The sequence below is a fragment of the Eulemur rufifrons genome, chromosome 7 (assembly GCF_041146395.1).
Source record: "Eulemur rufifrons isolate Redbay chromosome 7, OSU_ERuf_1, whole genome shotgun sequence".
In the NCBI taxonomy this organism is placed as follows: Eukaryota; Metazoa; Chordata; class Mammalia; order Primates; family Lemuridae; genus Eulemur; species Eulemur rufifrons.
Window position 1 is genome coordinate 276,742,084 of NC_090989.1, and position 13,806 is coordinate 276,755,889.

Sequence of the window (13,806 nt, forward strand, 5' to 3'; positions counted from 1 at the left end):
CCTCGGAGGAAGGGAAGAAGCCGGAGAACGAGCGCAGTTATGGCGTACACAACGCGGGGCTCGCGCGGGCAAGAGGCGTTCGCTCCCCGGAGAGAAGGCTGAGGTTCCACAAAGTTAAGTACGGCGTCGACTGTGGCGGAAACCACCCCGCCGGCTCTCAGGCGCGCCCTCCCACTGGACCCGCCCCGCCCTGCCCTGACGGAACTTCCGGTTCCGGCGTGGTCCGGAAGTGGGCGGGCAGCGGCTGCGCGCGGAGGAGGTGGAGGAGGTGCCGGGCGGCCGCTTCCCGCCCCCGAGCCGGAGCCGGTGCCGAGCGGAGCGGAGCAGAGGTTGGGCCCGGAGCGGAGCCGGCTGAGTGGGCGCCGAGCTCCCGCCATGGCTCGGAACACGCTGTCCTCGCGCTTCCGCCGGGTGGACATCGACGAGTTTGACGAGAACAAATTCGTGGACGAGCAGGAGGAGGCGGCGGCGGCGGCGGGAGAGCCAGGCCCGGACCCCAGTGAAGTGGACGGGCTCCTGCGACAATATCCTTCCCGGTAGCGGCGGCCCGGCCTCCTCGCTCCTTTTGGCCTGGGCTCCCCTTGGCCTAGACTTATCACTTTCCCCATCCCCGGCTTGGGCCCCTTGGGCCCGGCCTCCCCACTGCCCTCACCTCGGGCCCCTTCAGGTCAGCCTCTCAGCTGCCCTCGGGCCATGTCCCCTCAGCCGTGGTCTCCACAGTTCTCCCATCCCCGGCGCCTTCTTCCTCAGCAGTGCAGCCCCACGCGGCCGCTGAACCCTGGTGGACGGGCTCCCTCGGCGGCCCCAGGAGCACACCAGACGTGGCTCGGGCCCCGCAGGCCCCTCACCCTTCCGCTCTGCTCTCCTCTCCCCCCGCCCTCACCTTGCCGCCTCATCTTCTCAGGCTTTCCCTTCCTTCAGCGCCCATCACTCTATCTTTCTCTTGTAGGAAATAGGGCCATTCACCGAGCTGGGTCGGCGGGAGGGGCCGAGGTGAGCCATCTCTTAGTAATTGAGCGGTCTGGGCAGCTCCGGGCACGGTCCTCCTGGGCCTGCCCTACCGGCCTTCTTGGGCCCCATTGCTGCACAGCATGAAAATGGGTGGGTGGATGGCTGCGGAAAGAAAGGACCAAGGGCAGAATGAAGGCTGCAGCCTCAGTTCAGCCCTGAGGTCTGAGATTGTGCCCCTTCTACCCTAGGGTCAGTCTGACCCTCCAGCTTAATGCCACCGGTTCTTACCTATTCTCACTTTCCTCTGAACACTTTTGGACCTTGGTGGTCTCAGCCACGCTCAACAAGTGAGTTTTGGCTCCCCCCAGTAGCCTTCTTGTGCAGGAAGTAGTGGAAAAAACTAGTAGTTTAGAGCTAAGAAAAACCAGACACCGTAAAGCAAAGTGTAAAAGTAGAGCCCCCCAAACTGGAAATGACTGTTCTTGTGGCCACAGAAAACAAGCGCTTAGAAAAGGAAATTAAAAATAGAGGTGATTGTCACAGCCTGCTTGGTCTCTTAGTAGTTGGAGCACAGGAAACTGACTTACTCTCACAGGAAGGATTTTTCTTTATTCAAATGGTGGTACAGGAAGTGCATTCCCCTCCCCCTGTGCTTGCCAGGGCAGGGTTGGAGGCTCATACTTTGTATAAATCAGGTTCTCGGTGTTTAATCAGTTGACTCAACTTGGGAAGTCAGGCCCACTGCTTTTGGGAGGAGTCCTGCAGTGCTTCTCCAATGGGCCTTTAAAACAAAAACCTTCAGACTTTGTTTGAACAGGAATGTGTTTTCAAAGGTGGAGATTCAAACTTGTATTTCCTGCCTCATCAGGATCACCTCACTTATTCTACTGTTAAAGTGGGGTCATGGGAAGGGCCCCCAGGAAGGAAGGTTGGTTTTGTAGTGTTCTGTAGTCTGGTATAGGGCCTGGCTCATGGCAGGCAGTGCTAAAAGGGCTCCAAGGTCAAGCCTTTGCCCCAGGACCCTCATTCCACAGATGAGACCAAGGCCTGGTCAGTGGCTGTTGAAGGTCATGTTTTGGTACACCCCTGCCTAGTGATAGGTTTCTTGAGGTCACTTAGCACTTAGAAGCCTGGGCTTAGCACATCCAGCAGCTGGTAGTTTCTCCACTAATGGCAGGTGTCAGAAACTTTTTTTTTTTTTTTTTTTTGAGAAAGAGTCTTGCTCTGTTGCCCCTTGTTGAGTGCAGTGGTGTCACCATAACTCACAGCAACCTCAAACTCCTGAGTTCAAGCCATCCTCCTGCCTCAGCCTCCCAAGTAGCTGGGACTACAGGCACACACCACCATGCCCAGCTAAGTTTTTCTATTTTTAGTAGAGACAGGGTCTTGCTTTTGCTCAGGCTGGTCTCGAACTTCCGACCTCAAGCGATCCTCCCATCTTGGCCTCCCAGAGTGGTAGGATTACAGGTGTGAACCACCATGCCCAGCCTACTTTTTCTATTTTTAGTAGAGATGGCGTCGTGCTCTTGCCCAGGCTGGTCTTGAACTCCTGAGCTCAAGCGATCCTCCCGCCTCAGCTTCCCAGAGTGATAGGATTACAGGCATGAGCCACTGCTCCTGGCCTGTGTCAGAAATTTTGTTACCATGGAGAGTGTGCCTCTTGGGATTGAGGTTAGCAGATGAGAACTGAAATCCTGGCAAATGTGGGGCCCAGGTAGGGAGGAAACTAATACTTATTGAGTTCCTATCATGTGTCAAGAAATGGACTTATAGTAGATCACTGAATTTCAACTATAGAACTTCTAGGAGTCTGAGGAGAGTGGAGCAGGGAGAGGTGTTGATAGATTGGGGCAGGGGAGGGGAGGGTAGTGAGGGGGCATGTCCTGGGGCCATATAGGGAAGTGCGTCATGGTGGGAGACCACACAGATGAAGTGGAAGGAACACAGGCCGTGCATCCACGCACACCCAGCTCTATCATGCTACAGCTTTGTGACCTTGCACAGGTCACATGCCCTCTCAACCTCGGCACCCTCCTCTGTAAATGGAAGACAACCATTCTGGCTTCTGGGTTCCCTGGAAGTATCATGGGACATCAGCATCAGAGGGCACACAGCAGGTGTCCCAGACATGCCATTTGGGTCTGCAGGTAGAGCAGCAGCAGGGGACTGTAGAAAGAGGTTGGGTTTGAAAGCCAGCCAGATAGCAGAGCTTTGTGACCTCGGGCAGGTAATTTCCCTTCTCTGAGCCTCAGTTTCATTACCTTTAAAATTGGAATAATGATTCTTGTTACAAAGTGGTTTTTGGAATGAGATGACTTGTGAAAGCACCTGGCACAGGATCTTGAGACCTTGTGACAATTTTAAAGTATTAGTTCCTTTTCTTCTTCAGTGAAGTAGCTTCTAGTCCTCTGGATCAGGGATCTGTCCAGGGCATTGATTTTGAGTGATTTTGCATCCCCTACCCCAAGGAAATTTGGCAATGTGGGAGACATTGTGATTGTCACAACTTGTGAGTGCTACTGGAATCCAGTGGGTAAAGGCCAGGGATGCTGCTGAGTATCCTACAACACACAGGAAAGTTCCCACATCAAAGAATTATTGGTGTAAAATGTCAGTAGTGCCATGGTTGAGAAAGATCTAGAGGAGACCAAGTGTTGGGTAGGGGTTCCCCCAACCACCACAGCCTGTTTGTTCTCTGAAAGGGCCTAAAGCCAGCAGAGTGCAGAGGCCAGCTTCATAAATGATACGTGACTGCAGGGACGCCCTCCCTGCTCTCTAGATCTCCCCAGCTGCTGAAAGCACTTACCCATCAATGGCCACAGTGATTGCTGGACAAATTGGTGCTACAGAGAGTTAACTCTAAAGCAGTGACTTTTTACCCCCATGGACTAGTCCATCTTTGGTGGAATGATTTGCTTGTCACTTCTGTTAGGTTTAAGTTCTGCTAGCTTACATTTCCTGTTAAGTCTCTGGGACGTTGCTTATTGCTTTGGGGACACCAAATTAGAAAAGAGTTAGGAGGTAGAGGTTATCATTGGCTGGTATCAGATTGGCCCTTGTTTGGCTGAGGAAAAGGAATTCCAAAGCTGGAAGATAAAGGTGGTGGGCTGCCTCTGGAACGTGGGAGGTGGATCAGAGCCAAGCAGGGAGCTGGGAAGCCAGGGCAGGGAGTGGCTTGCCTGGTGGCGCAGACCCAGCTCACTCAAGATGGAGCCCACACTGGCAAGCAGGAGACTCAGCTTTGCTCTGGAGGCCCCGTCTGTTCACACGTGGGTATCACTGTGCGAACAGGAGTAGAGACCTGATTGGGCAGAAGCCTTCCTTGTTCTATTTTTGAAGCTTTTTGGCTGAAGCCAGTGTTTCACATGAGGAAATGAAAGTTGGCTGATGTAATTCAGTTGAAAATAGGTGTCACCTTTGGGGACCTAACCCAGATTGTAATTTTCTTTTGCGTGCTGGGTATTCAGAATTCAGTAAAGAGTGTGGTGTCAGGATTGTAACTATGGTTTGTGGAGGATGGGTGAGATTGACTCATTTTGTTAGCAAAAGGTTCGTTTAGATTAATAAATCCCCTCCTGGAAGCATTTGGGACCTCATTGACCTGGGTGGGTCTGGGCAGAAAGCATTGGATGAAGGGTTAGGAAACCTCCGTTTGTACCTTCATTCTTTCCTTTTTTAGAGTGAGAAGATGAGAATGACCTCCAGTTCCCATGCATGTTGCTGTGAGGGTCTAGTAGGGCAGAGACAGTGCCCAGCACCAAGCAGGTGCAAGTGAGTTCAATCAGATTGCACTGCAAGTTACCCCTCCAGCGCAGCTGCTTTGAGGGGCAAGGTGTAGGGGGAAGCAGGAGGGGTTTGTAGGGTTGGCAGAGGTGCCCTCCACCCTCCCTGTGGCTCAGGAAAGCTACAGACGATACACAGGCAATGCCCCCCTGGAAGCTGGCAGTGGAAGGTGGGTGGTATGGGTAAGATCCAATTTGACTCTGCTCTCCCGAGCTGTTTTTGAAATTAATTCATTGATGAGAGCATGGCCGTGCTTTAGCCTAGCTATCCTTAACTCGCGGTGTGCACAGGGGACATGCTTCGGGCATTTCATGCAGCCTTGCGGAACTCTCCCGTCAACACCAAGAATCAAGCTGTGAAGGTAAACGGGGTTGTGCTGCAGGTCTGTTGGGTGGTGGTGGGACAGGGCTCTGGCTGTCTGTCTGCCCAGCTGGAGCGTTTGTGTCTCTGCGTCAGTGGGAGTAGGTTGGCACTGGGCAGTGCTTCCACGGAAGCCTCCTGGCACTCCCCAGATGTTAAAGCTTCTCTGACATCAAAGCTTTCTGTGTTTATAGTAAAAGCTCCCCAAAGAAATACTCATTTCTCCCTGGGGCCTCCTGGGGTGAGAAGTCAGCCCAGCCCTTGCTGATTAGCAAAACAGATAAATTAGCTTGCCATAAGGGACAGATCAGTGGTTATGCTTTTACAGGCTACTGAATAGGCTTTATCTGCATAAGGATTTTAAGTGCCTTTAAGATTTCTTGCCTTTTAAAAACCAGATGAAAACATACACTTACCCCTTACTGCATCACTTAGGCTGTCTAAAATTTGGTCCAAGGAAAGGGGTCTCCCTGCAGCTAGGAAGCTGGCATCTTGTGACGGCATCTTGATGTAATCAAAGGCTGCACTTTGTATAGAGGTAGAGGGTAATGACCTCTGTTCCAAGGTATGAACACAGAGAAGCTGCAGCCACGCAAACTTTTTATTTGATTTTATTTTTTTAAATAGACCTCCACTACTGTGATCCTGTGGACTGTAAGGCCTTGTTGGTGTCATCACAAATAGTGATGTTTGGCCGGGCGCGGTGGCTCACGCCTGTAATCCTAGCACTCTGGGAGGCCGAGGCCGGTGGATCGCTCAAGGTCAGGAGTTCGAGACCAGCCTGAGCAAGAGCGAGACCCCCGTCTCTACTAAAAATAGAAAGAAATTATCTGGCCAACTAAAATATATATAGGAAAAAATTAGCCGGGCATGGTGGCGCATGCCTGTAGCCCCAGCTACTCAGGAGGCTGAGGCAGAAGGATTGCTTAAGCCCAGGAGTTTGAGGTTGCTGTGAGCTAGGCTGACGCCATGGCACTCACTCTAGCCCGGGCAACAAAGCGAGACTCCGTCTCAAAAAAAACAAACAAACAAACAAACAAACAAAAAAAACAAATAGTGATGTTTGTCCACAGTAAAACCACTATTCCCCCTAAAATAAGTGGAATAATTTATTGGCATAAGAAAGGGATACTTTGAAATTTAAACCAGTAATAGTTTTAGCCCACTTATTTTGACCATTCTAGGCAAATTAGATATTTGGCAGTGTTCCTGGTGAGTTCTGATCACTGACTTTGGTGTTCCTGTGCCCACTGTGGCCTCAATCCCATTCTCTTTCCTCTGTAGGAGCGAGCCCAGGGTGTGGTGCTGAAAGTACTCACAAACTTCAAGAGCAGTGAAATTGAGCAGGCTGTGCAGTCACTGGACAGAAATGGCGTTGACTTGTTAATGAAGTACATTTATAAAGGGTTTGAGAAGCCCACAGAAAATAGCAGCGCAGTGTTACTCCAGTGGCATGAAAAGGTATGTGAACACATTTCCCCTGCAGGCAGCCCACTGACTTACCCCAGGGTTCAAATCAGCAGACCAGGCCGGGCACAGTGGCCCACACCTATAATCCTAGCACTTTGGGAGGCCAGGTGGGAGAATCGCTTGAGGCCAGGAGTTCTGAACCAGCCTGGGCAATGGCAAGATCCCATCTCTACAAAAAATTTAAAAAAAAATTAGCCGGCTGTGGTGGCATGCACCTATAATCCCAGCCACTAGGGAGGCTGAGGGCAAGAGGATTGCTTGAGCCCAGTAGTAGGAGGACACAGTGAGCCTTCATTATGCTGCTGTGCTCCAGCCTGGGCAACAGAGCGAGACCTTGTCTGTAAAAAAAAGCAAAGCCAGATTTTCCAAAACAAACGTAGGATGGTCTGATGGGCATAATATGAGATAAGGGGACAAGCCTAAACCTTGGACATCTGAGCATTTACCTCTCCAAAGGAAGCACTTGGTAGGTCTCTGACGATTGCAGTTGCTTTTGCTTTTGAACTGCTGGTTTATACTAGGCAGGACAGGGTGCCCTTGGTATAGGACATGGGTGGGTGACGTGGCATGATAAGGTGGTCACATGCATGTAAGGTAGATGGGGAGTCCCAGGTAGGAGGGAGGTTGGTTGCTGGTAGATTGGGGCTTCATGATACTTTCTTTGCATTGGTGGAGGCAGCTGCTGGGGGAGAGGGAGTTGGAGGGGTCCTAGAAATGCAGGCTGAGCCCTCCAGCCAGCTGTGAGGGCTTCCTGCCCTGGCCTCAGCCTTGCCCTGTGAGGAGGCAGTGGGCAGAAACCTTGACAGTCACTTAATGTGGCCTTCATCCATGTGAAGTAGAAAAAGCTGTGTCTGCCTTTCATGGTATAAGAGCAAGGCCTGTTGTCAAGCCTGTGTGCCACTGTGGCCCCCTCCCACAGGCTCCCCCACACCCCCCAGTGCTACAGTGAGCATGCCACCATTAAAGGAGACCAGGCTATTACACCATCCTTCCCAAGTGGCTCGGTGTTGAGTTGTGAGAGGGGTTCCCTTCCGGGGGGGTTGGCCCCTTGAGGCAGTAGCTGGGCAGTGGTTCTGTGGTTGTGGCCTTTGGTCTTGCTGGTGAGTGTGCTGTGCCTCCTCAGTCTCCCCTCTGCGGGGGCTCAGTAGGTGAGGGTGGCTCTGGTGCTCAGGGGAGGTGAGCAAGCCCTCTGCATGGTGTGGAGGCCAGGCCCTTTTGTCCCTTTAAGGTGACTTGGTGCCTGGTGCCAGCTGTGTCAGCAGGCAGCTCTCAATGGGCTTGGGTACACCTCTGCCTAGGGCAGGGCTGGTAGGCTGCAAACAAAAAAATGAGCTTGTCAAAAGGGAACTTGAGGGGCTCTGCCATGTGTGCTTGGTGACAGTGTTCTCAAGCCAGTTCTGCTGCCCAAGAGCTGGGGTTCTCAGCATCCTTGGCTCTAGGAAGGGGCTCCTTGCCCAGAACACGGTCTGTTGCAGGCATCTTCTTTCAGAGGGTCATGATGGGATCTAGGTCAAGGGGTGCGCAGTCCCAACTCCCTGGCTCCCCTTGGCCTGCCAGGTCTCATTTGACATATTTCCTTTTCCTGTCCCCACAGGCCTTAGCAGTAGGAGGACTAGGCTCCATTATAAGAGTTCTTACAGCAAGAAAGACTGTTTAAAAAAAAAAAAAAAAAGACTCATGTTACCTTGAGAAGAACTTTGGATGCCCGGGCTGGTGAAGAAGGGACTGACAATGGACCATCTTCCTAGGAACTCCCAACTAAACTATTTCAGGACATGTATCCGCTGACATGTATTTTATTTTCAAGGTGGAGGGAGAAATCGTCTTACTGTTTCCTAAATCCTTTGCAGGATCTGATAGTCTATGCCTTTGTCTACAAGTAATGCAGAACTGACATTTTGACTGTTTACCAGAATGGCTGGCTGGCGTCGGTCAGGTGTACCTGTGTGCACTGGGGGAGGGATGATTTGGGCAGGTGCAGATCCAAGGGCTGTGGTAAAAGGGAGAGCTTGTTTTTTTTTTTTTTCTTTTGGAAGTGGAAAAAAAAAACCCGAGAGTTTGTACAGACACCCCGTCTTCCCAGAGAAGGCGGACGCTCTTGGGTTCATTGTAAAGTGCCTGCTGCATCAATAAAGCTCTTGGCTTATTAGTATATACATTGCGGTGTGTTTCATGTATGTAAGAAATGGTAACGAACGGGATGGTAATGAATGAGAGTCCGACTGTTCCAGAGACTCGGTGTGGAAGAGGTAGATGTGCGTCCCTGTTCAGCCATCCCTGGGGAGCGAGCATGGCAATCTGCAGGCCTCTGCCACAGCAGCACGGGAGCCTCGGCCACAGTGCTGCTGGCTGCTACGCAGGGGCGTTTTGCTGAATAACTATTTATTGTTTATTACTCCTTTGATTTGTATGTAATTTTGGAGCTTATTTAATTTAATAAAGTGCCAAACATTTTAATAATTGATTGAGGCTTTAAAAGTCTTCGGTTTGTGTGACTGCACTTGGCTCTTTTGAGGGTGGGCCCCAGGTGGGCCTGGTCACCATCTCCTGATGCTGGGTCGGCTGTGTTGCAGGAGTACTCTCACTGCTGCATTGACAGGTTTTCTTTAAAAAACTAAAAGCTAGAAACGGAGCAATCAGCCAACAGATATATAAAAGCAAAATATGGTTCCCTATTACCAGTAACAGTGAGCCACTCAAGGGCAAAAATGCTTTTCTTTCCTTTCCAGTGCATGCAACTGCAGCTTGCATTCTGTTAAAGGTAAGGGCCCCATTCGTATTCCTGAAGCACTTCCAGGTCATATGGGCCCTGGATATAGACGTTGACCAAAGTGACACAATCCTCCACCCCCAGCCCCTCTACAGAACCACTGTGATTCTTGGGAGGTAGGATTAAGCTATTGGTTTCATTAAATTACATACACTGAGACCCCATCTCTGCTGGGCATGGTGCCGCATGCCTGTAGTCACAGCTACTTAGGGGGTTGAGGCAGGAGGATCGCCTGAGCCCAGGAGTTTGAAGTTGGAGTGAGCTATGATGATGCCACTGCACTCCAGCCTATCCCTTCCGCTCCCAATATATATATTTTTCACCCAAACCCATTCTGGAGAGGTTCTTTCTGAAAGGCAAATGATCTCTAGCCCTTAAAGTTGGCCTTGAAGTATTAAATACAAGACATAATGTACTAGATACTAGATTTAACAAGTCAAAGAAACACTGACATACCAAACTAGATCAAGTAAAACCTGTATTGCATCTGGATTGAAGAGCTTTAATTAAAAAGTGTATTGCACCACAAATGAATTTTCTACAGCAGTTTCAGATAATACAATCCCTATTTACAACACTGAAGGAAAGGTCAAGACCCAATTGCTCATATAAAGGGCTATATATACTGTCTATCACAGAAAGTTTTATACAAGTAAAAGTGCATCAAATCACTTAGAATATTACTCCACTCTTCCTCTTAAAGCTGAAGGAAATTCAACATGCAGGAGGAATCCTCCCTAAGTGAGTACAGACTCAGTAACAGCCCCACAGCTACACCTGAAACTGCCAGGGCAGTTGTGGGCAGGGGCGTGAGGACCAGCTCAAGGGCTGGAGAAGCCACAGAGGAGTCAGACCTGGCTCCACGGAAATGTAGCTGCCTCTGGCAGGCCTTGAACTACCCAATCTTAGGGATTCTTTCCTGGAACAGTTGAAAAGGAGGAAATCCTACTTTGAAAAAAGCTACCTCCTTACTCATCAAAATTGCAGAACAGAAGGGACTCCTGTTTCATGTTCCCACCGGGTAAATGGAAAATAGCATTCTATACAAGGGACAGACATCTGCAATGAAGAGCCACATGAGGAGGTAGGTAGGTCACTGCAGAATGGTTCGTTCAGGTGGCAGAGAGCTGAGTTGGGACTAAGGTGATGCTTCGCTGACTTAGTACTTCACGGGAATTTAACAGGTTAACTCTGCAAATATTTTTCTGTGAGATATATATATTTTTGACCCTAACCATAATTGAGAAACAACATCACTGGAAAACTGATGATAAATTTAGGAGTTCCAGTAATTAATTCAGTTTTTATTTAACCAGTGAATCCTTCATCTAACTATAAATACAGTTTCCCTTTAGATTTGATATCGTGGCTTATTCAGAATGAGCATCTTCCCTTTTCCTCAGTAATAATGTAAATTTTTATCAGTCGCTTCCAGAGTCGTGTGCATGCCATTGAGTACTACAGCCAGCTGGGGCTGTCTGGACATAATCCATGGGTGTAGTGTCATCTTAAATATTCGGGGGGTGGCTGAGGGGGAGAGAGTGGCTGCACACAGGAGGCGGACTGCCTCCCATGTTTTGGTCAAGGTTGGGGGAAGGGACAGCTGCTGCTTCCGATGCATACAGCAGATTGTCCTTAAGTAGAAGAAATGTGGTTAGCACTTGCTCAGTGGTAGTGCAACACAGAATCCAAGCAAAGCCATGAAATACCGCCACTGCTTCAGAGAGGAGATGCCACAGAAGGCTAGTGAAATTACAAAGGGACAGGAATTCCAATTTTAGAAATAATTTCCTCTTGATGCTCTGATTTTCCTTTAAGAACACCAGTTAAATGGATTTTATAATACAGAAGACATGTTCATAATAGTGAAGAACTTTAGCTATAAAAAATAGTTTTAAAATGGTTTACCAGCAACCTATCCAAGACAAGTACATTCATTAAAAAGGCAATTGAGTGTATTTGGTACTAAGGAACTTTTTATATATTTGCTAGTTTCCTTAAGTAAAGTGGAGATACTGTCAGAAAGTTGCATATTCTTCAATTCATCCACACTGGCCCTTAGAGATGTACACATCTCAAGTTCGAGGTGGTTTAAGAAAAAAGGTGAAATAATTATTTTCTTGAGAGGAAGGGATAAAAAGCCTCTTCTAACTCATCTGAATTTTTAGAGCCACCCCCACTGAATTGGCTGCTCCTGGCAGAAGCAGGAGGGGTGGCCTGCTGGGCACCATTTCAAAGGGCATCTCTCCCTCTGGAGTCATCACTCCATGATGACCCAGCTGTTGCTTCACAGATGCTGGTCGCGTCAGCTTAAGTGCAAACATTAAAAGAGGATTCGGGTGCAGATGGGGTGCTGGCCAAAGCTGGGATGTCAGCAGCACTGTGGAAATCTGGGTAGTGCCAGGACCCTCCTGTTTGGTGACCAGAATGACATAGGATCAGCTACCCCCTGAGGTTCATGTCAGCCTACAGGGAAGTGGGCCTTAAGTCTTGTAAACAATTTTTAGACGCTTGTACAAAATACTGCAGTTACGGTGATTAAAAACCCACCCAGACTGGTGTGTCAGTGTTCTTTTCACAGAAAAAGTGTCAACCCATGGAGCTCCATCCTTGGGTAGTTCCCTCTAGGACCACGGTATCCGAGGGTTTGAGATAGATGGCCGGATGCTGCCCTTGGGAGCTGGTTTGGACCCAAACCACGACATCTGCATTTGAAACAGAAAAAGCTCCTGAGAACCTGAACCAGTCCCTCCTGCCTCCCATGCACCCTGGCTCTGGCTCTGGCCAGAGCACTGAGGATGGTTCCAGCAGCCAGTCTACAGGCCCATTCCAAGTAGGGGAGGGAAATGAGAGGAAAAAAAAAAACGAGTTGACAAGAACCAGGTAGCGGAACTGTAGTAATCTTTCCTATTCTAGCATTTATGCAGATACTTTTGGAATTTTTTTTTTAAAGCCTGGGTGCTGGGCCAGACTTGGGGCTGTGGATAAAATGGTATCAATGAAAATGCTTTGAAAACGACAAGGCCTATTGGTCAAGTACAGCACAGACACTTGGACACAGAGGACATCCTCACTAAATACTGCCTGGATCACGCCCACCCAACGCAGCTGCGCCGATCTGCAGCAGGGGCTACCTGTGTGCCCTGGGCTGTGCTCTGTTTGTTTGGAAGCCACAACAGCGACTGGAGAACCCTACCTTATATTCCAGGGTTTCTTTGAGCATGTTCTCTTCCTCTTGGGAAAAGTTCAGCAACACTGACACAGCTTTTATAAGATGAAAAGCCTGAAACAAAGTAAGTTTTGCTGCCATGGACCTTCGTGGGGGTGGGGGGGAGTGGGGCCAGGGAGTTGGGGCATTTCCTGTTTTCCTTGGTTAGCGAGGACCAGGTAGTAGGTGAGGTTCTGGCCGTCCGAGGTTTGACAGCAACAGCAGGTTCTTTCTCCCCCTCCATCTTTTACCTCAGGGCCCGGTGGGACTGTGAGAACTTCCTTAGCGTGCAGGGACACTGGGTGGGTTCAGTTCCCCGGCCTCTGGCCTCACCATCCAAGTCAGGGTTTAGCAGTGGAGCCCAATCTCCCACCAGGAGCCAGCTCCCTCCGTGGCGCCCCCCCATCAATCAGCAGCCCGATGCCAGGAGGGGAAAAACGACCACGTGTCCACATGGGCGGTCAAATCGGAATGTGGGTAAGGAAGAAAGAAGTGGACTGGGTGGGGGTCCTGCAGGACAGACTCTGCAGGGCGGAGCTCAGTACCCAAAAGCACCTGGAAGCCCTTTACCTCAGATTCGCGACAGGACATGAATTTCAGAACCACATGCTTAAGGTACTCGAAGTTGATCTCGCGGGCATCAGTCAGGTCAGCGTTATTCGTGACAGAAGGGGCCATGTTTGGCATCTCAGGTCCAGGTTTCTCCCGGACTTCAAAAAGCTCATTATCGGGTCTGATTTTCTGAAAAACCAAAGGGAGAGATGATTGAACCCTTCCAGACAGGTCTAAAAATCACATGAGATTCACCTGGCCCAAGCTGTGATCACCATCGTGGGGCAAAAAGGGCCCTGCCTGGGAAGGAAGTGCCAGAGTCTGAGGAAGCTCGGTCACTTGGGGAAATTCAGATGTTTCTTTATCCATGTCAAGGACACACGTCCCATGGCCTGGAGCAGAGGTGCTGCTCTCGTCCCACATCGGGCCAAGCACTCTGCCACACACATTCTGTACAAATGTCACTGCACTGACTTCGCAGAGCAACCCCCCATTTCAGCTGAGGACCAAGGCTCAGAGAAGGCAGGCACATGGCCATGGTCACAAAGCCACTTCTCAGAGGCGTGTTCAAGCTGGCAGGGCCATTGTCCCTCCAGCCAACATCTGACTTCCCATAGACCCCTTGTAATCAATGGTCGGGGAGCATTAGGCATCAAGGGACCCCATGAGGACAGAGAGTGAGGGACGGCACAGGGAGGGAGGGGACGGGCTG

General features: G+C 50.0%; 2 protein-coding genes across 5 annotated transcripts in view; one reads left to right on the forward strand and one right to left on the reverse strand.

The window, feature by feature from the left end:
* The first annotated feature begins 278 nt into the window (after positions 1-278).
* ARPC5L (actin related protein 2/3 complex subunit 5 like) lies at positions 279-9,004 on the forward strand. 2 transcript variants are annotated; one of them, XM_069474659.1, is made up of 4 exons: positions 279-524; positions 5,011-5,095; positions 6,379-6,555; positions 8,159-9,004. In XM_069474659.1, exons 1-4 carry the CDS (start codon positions 376-378, stop codon positions 8,219-8,221), a joined length of 474 nt encoding a protein of 157 aa, XP_069330760.1. In that variant the 5' UTR covers positions 279-375; the 3' UTR covers positions 8,222-9,004. The 2 variants fall into 2 exon arrangements, with proteins under 2 accessions (XP_069330760.1, XP_069330759.1); XM_069474658.1 differs by having other exon boundaries at positions 5,023-5,095.
* Positions 9,005-9,714: 710 nt separating this feature from the next.
* Positions 9,715-13,806, reverse strand: part of GOLGA1 (golgin A1) — a 51,655-nt gene continuing 47,563 nt past the window's right edge. For 2 of the 3 annotated variants that reach the window (XM_069474662.1, XM_069474661.1), the window contains 3 exons: positions 13,113-13,283; positions 12,531-12,617; positions 9,849-12,039 (listed from right to left, as the gene is read on the reverse strand). In XM_069474662.1, coding sequence (XP_069330763.1) covers positions 11,959-12,039; positions 12,531-12,617; positions 13,113-13,283 — 339 coding nt within the window. In that variant the 3' untranslated portion in view covers positions 9,849-11,958. Of the gene's footprint in view, positions 12,040-12,530; positions 12,618-13,112; positions 13,284-13,806 lie in introns of all 3 variants that reach the window. The other variant, XM_069474660.1, reaches the window with a different exon arrangement.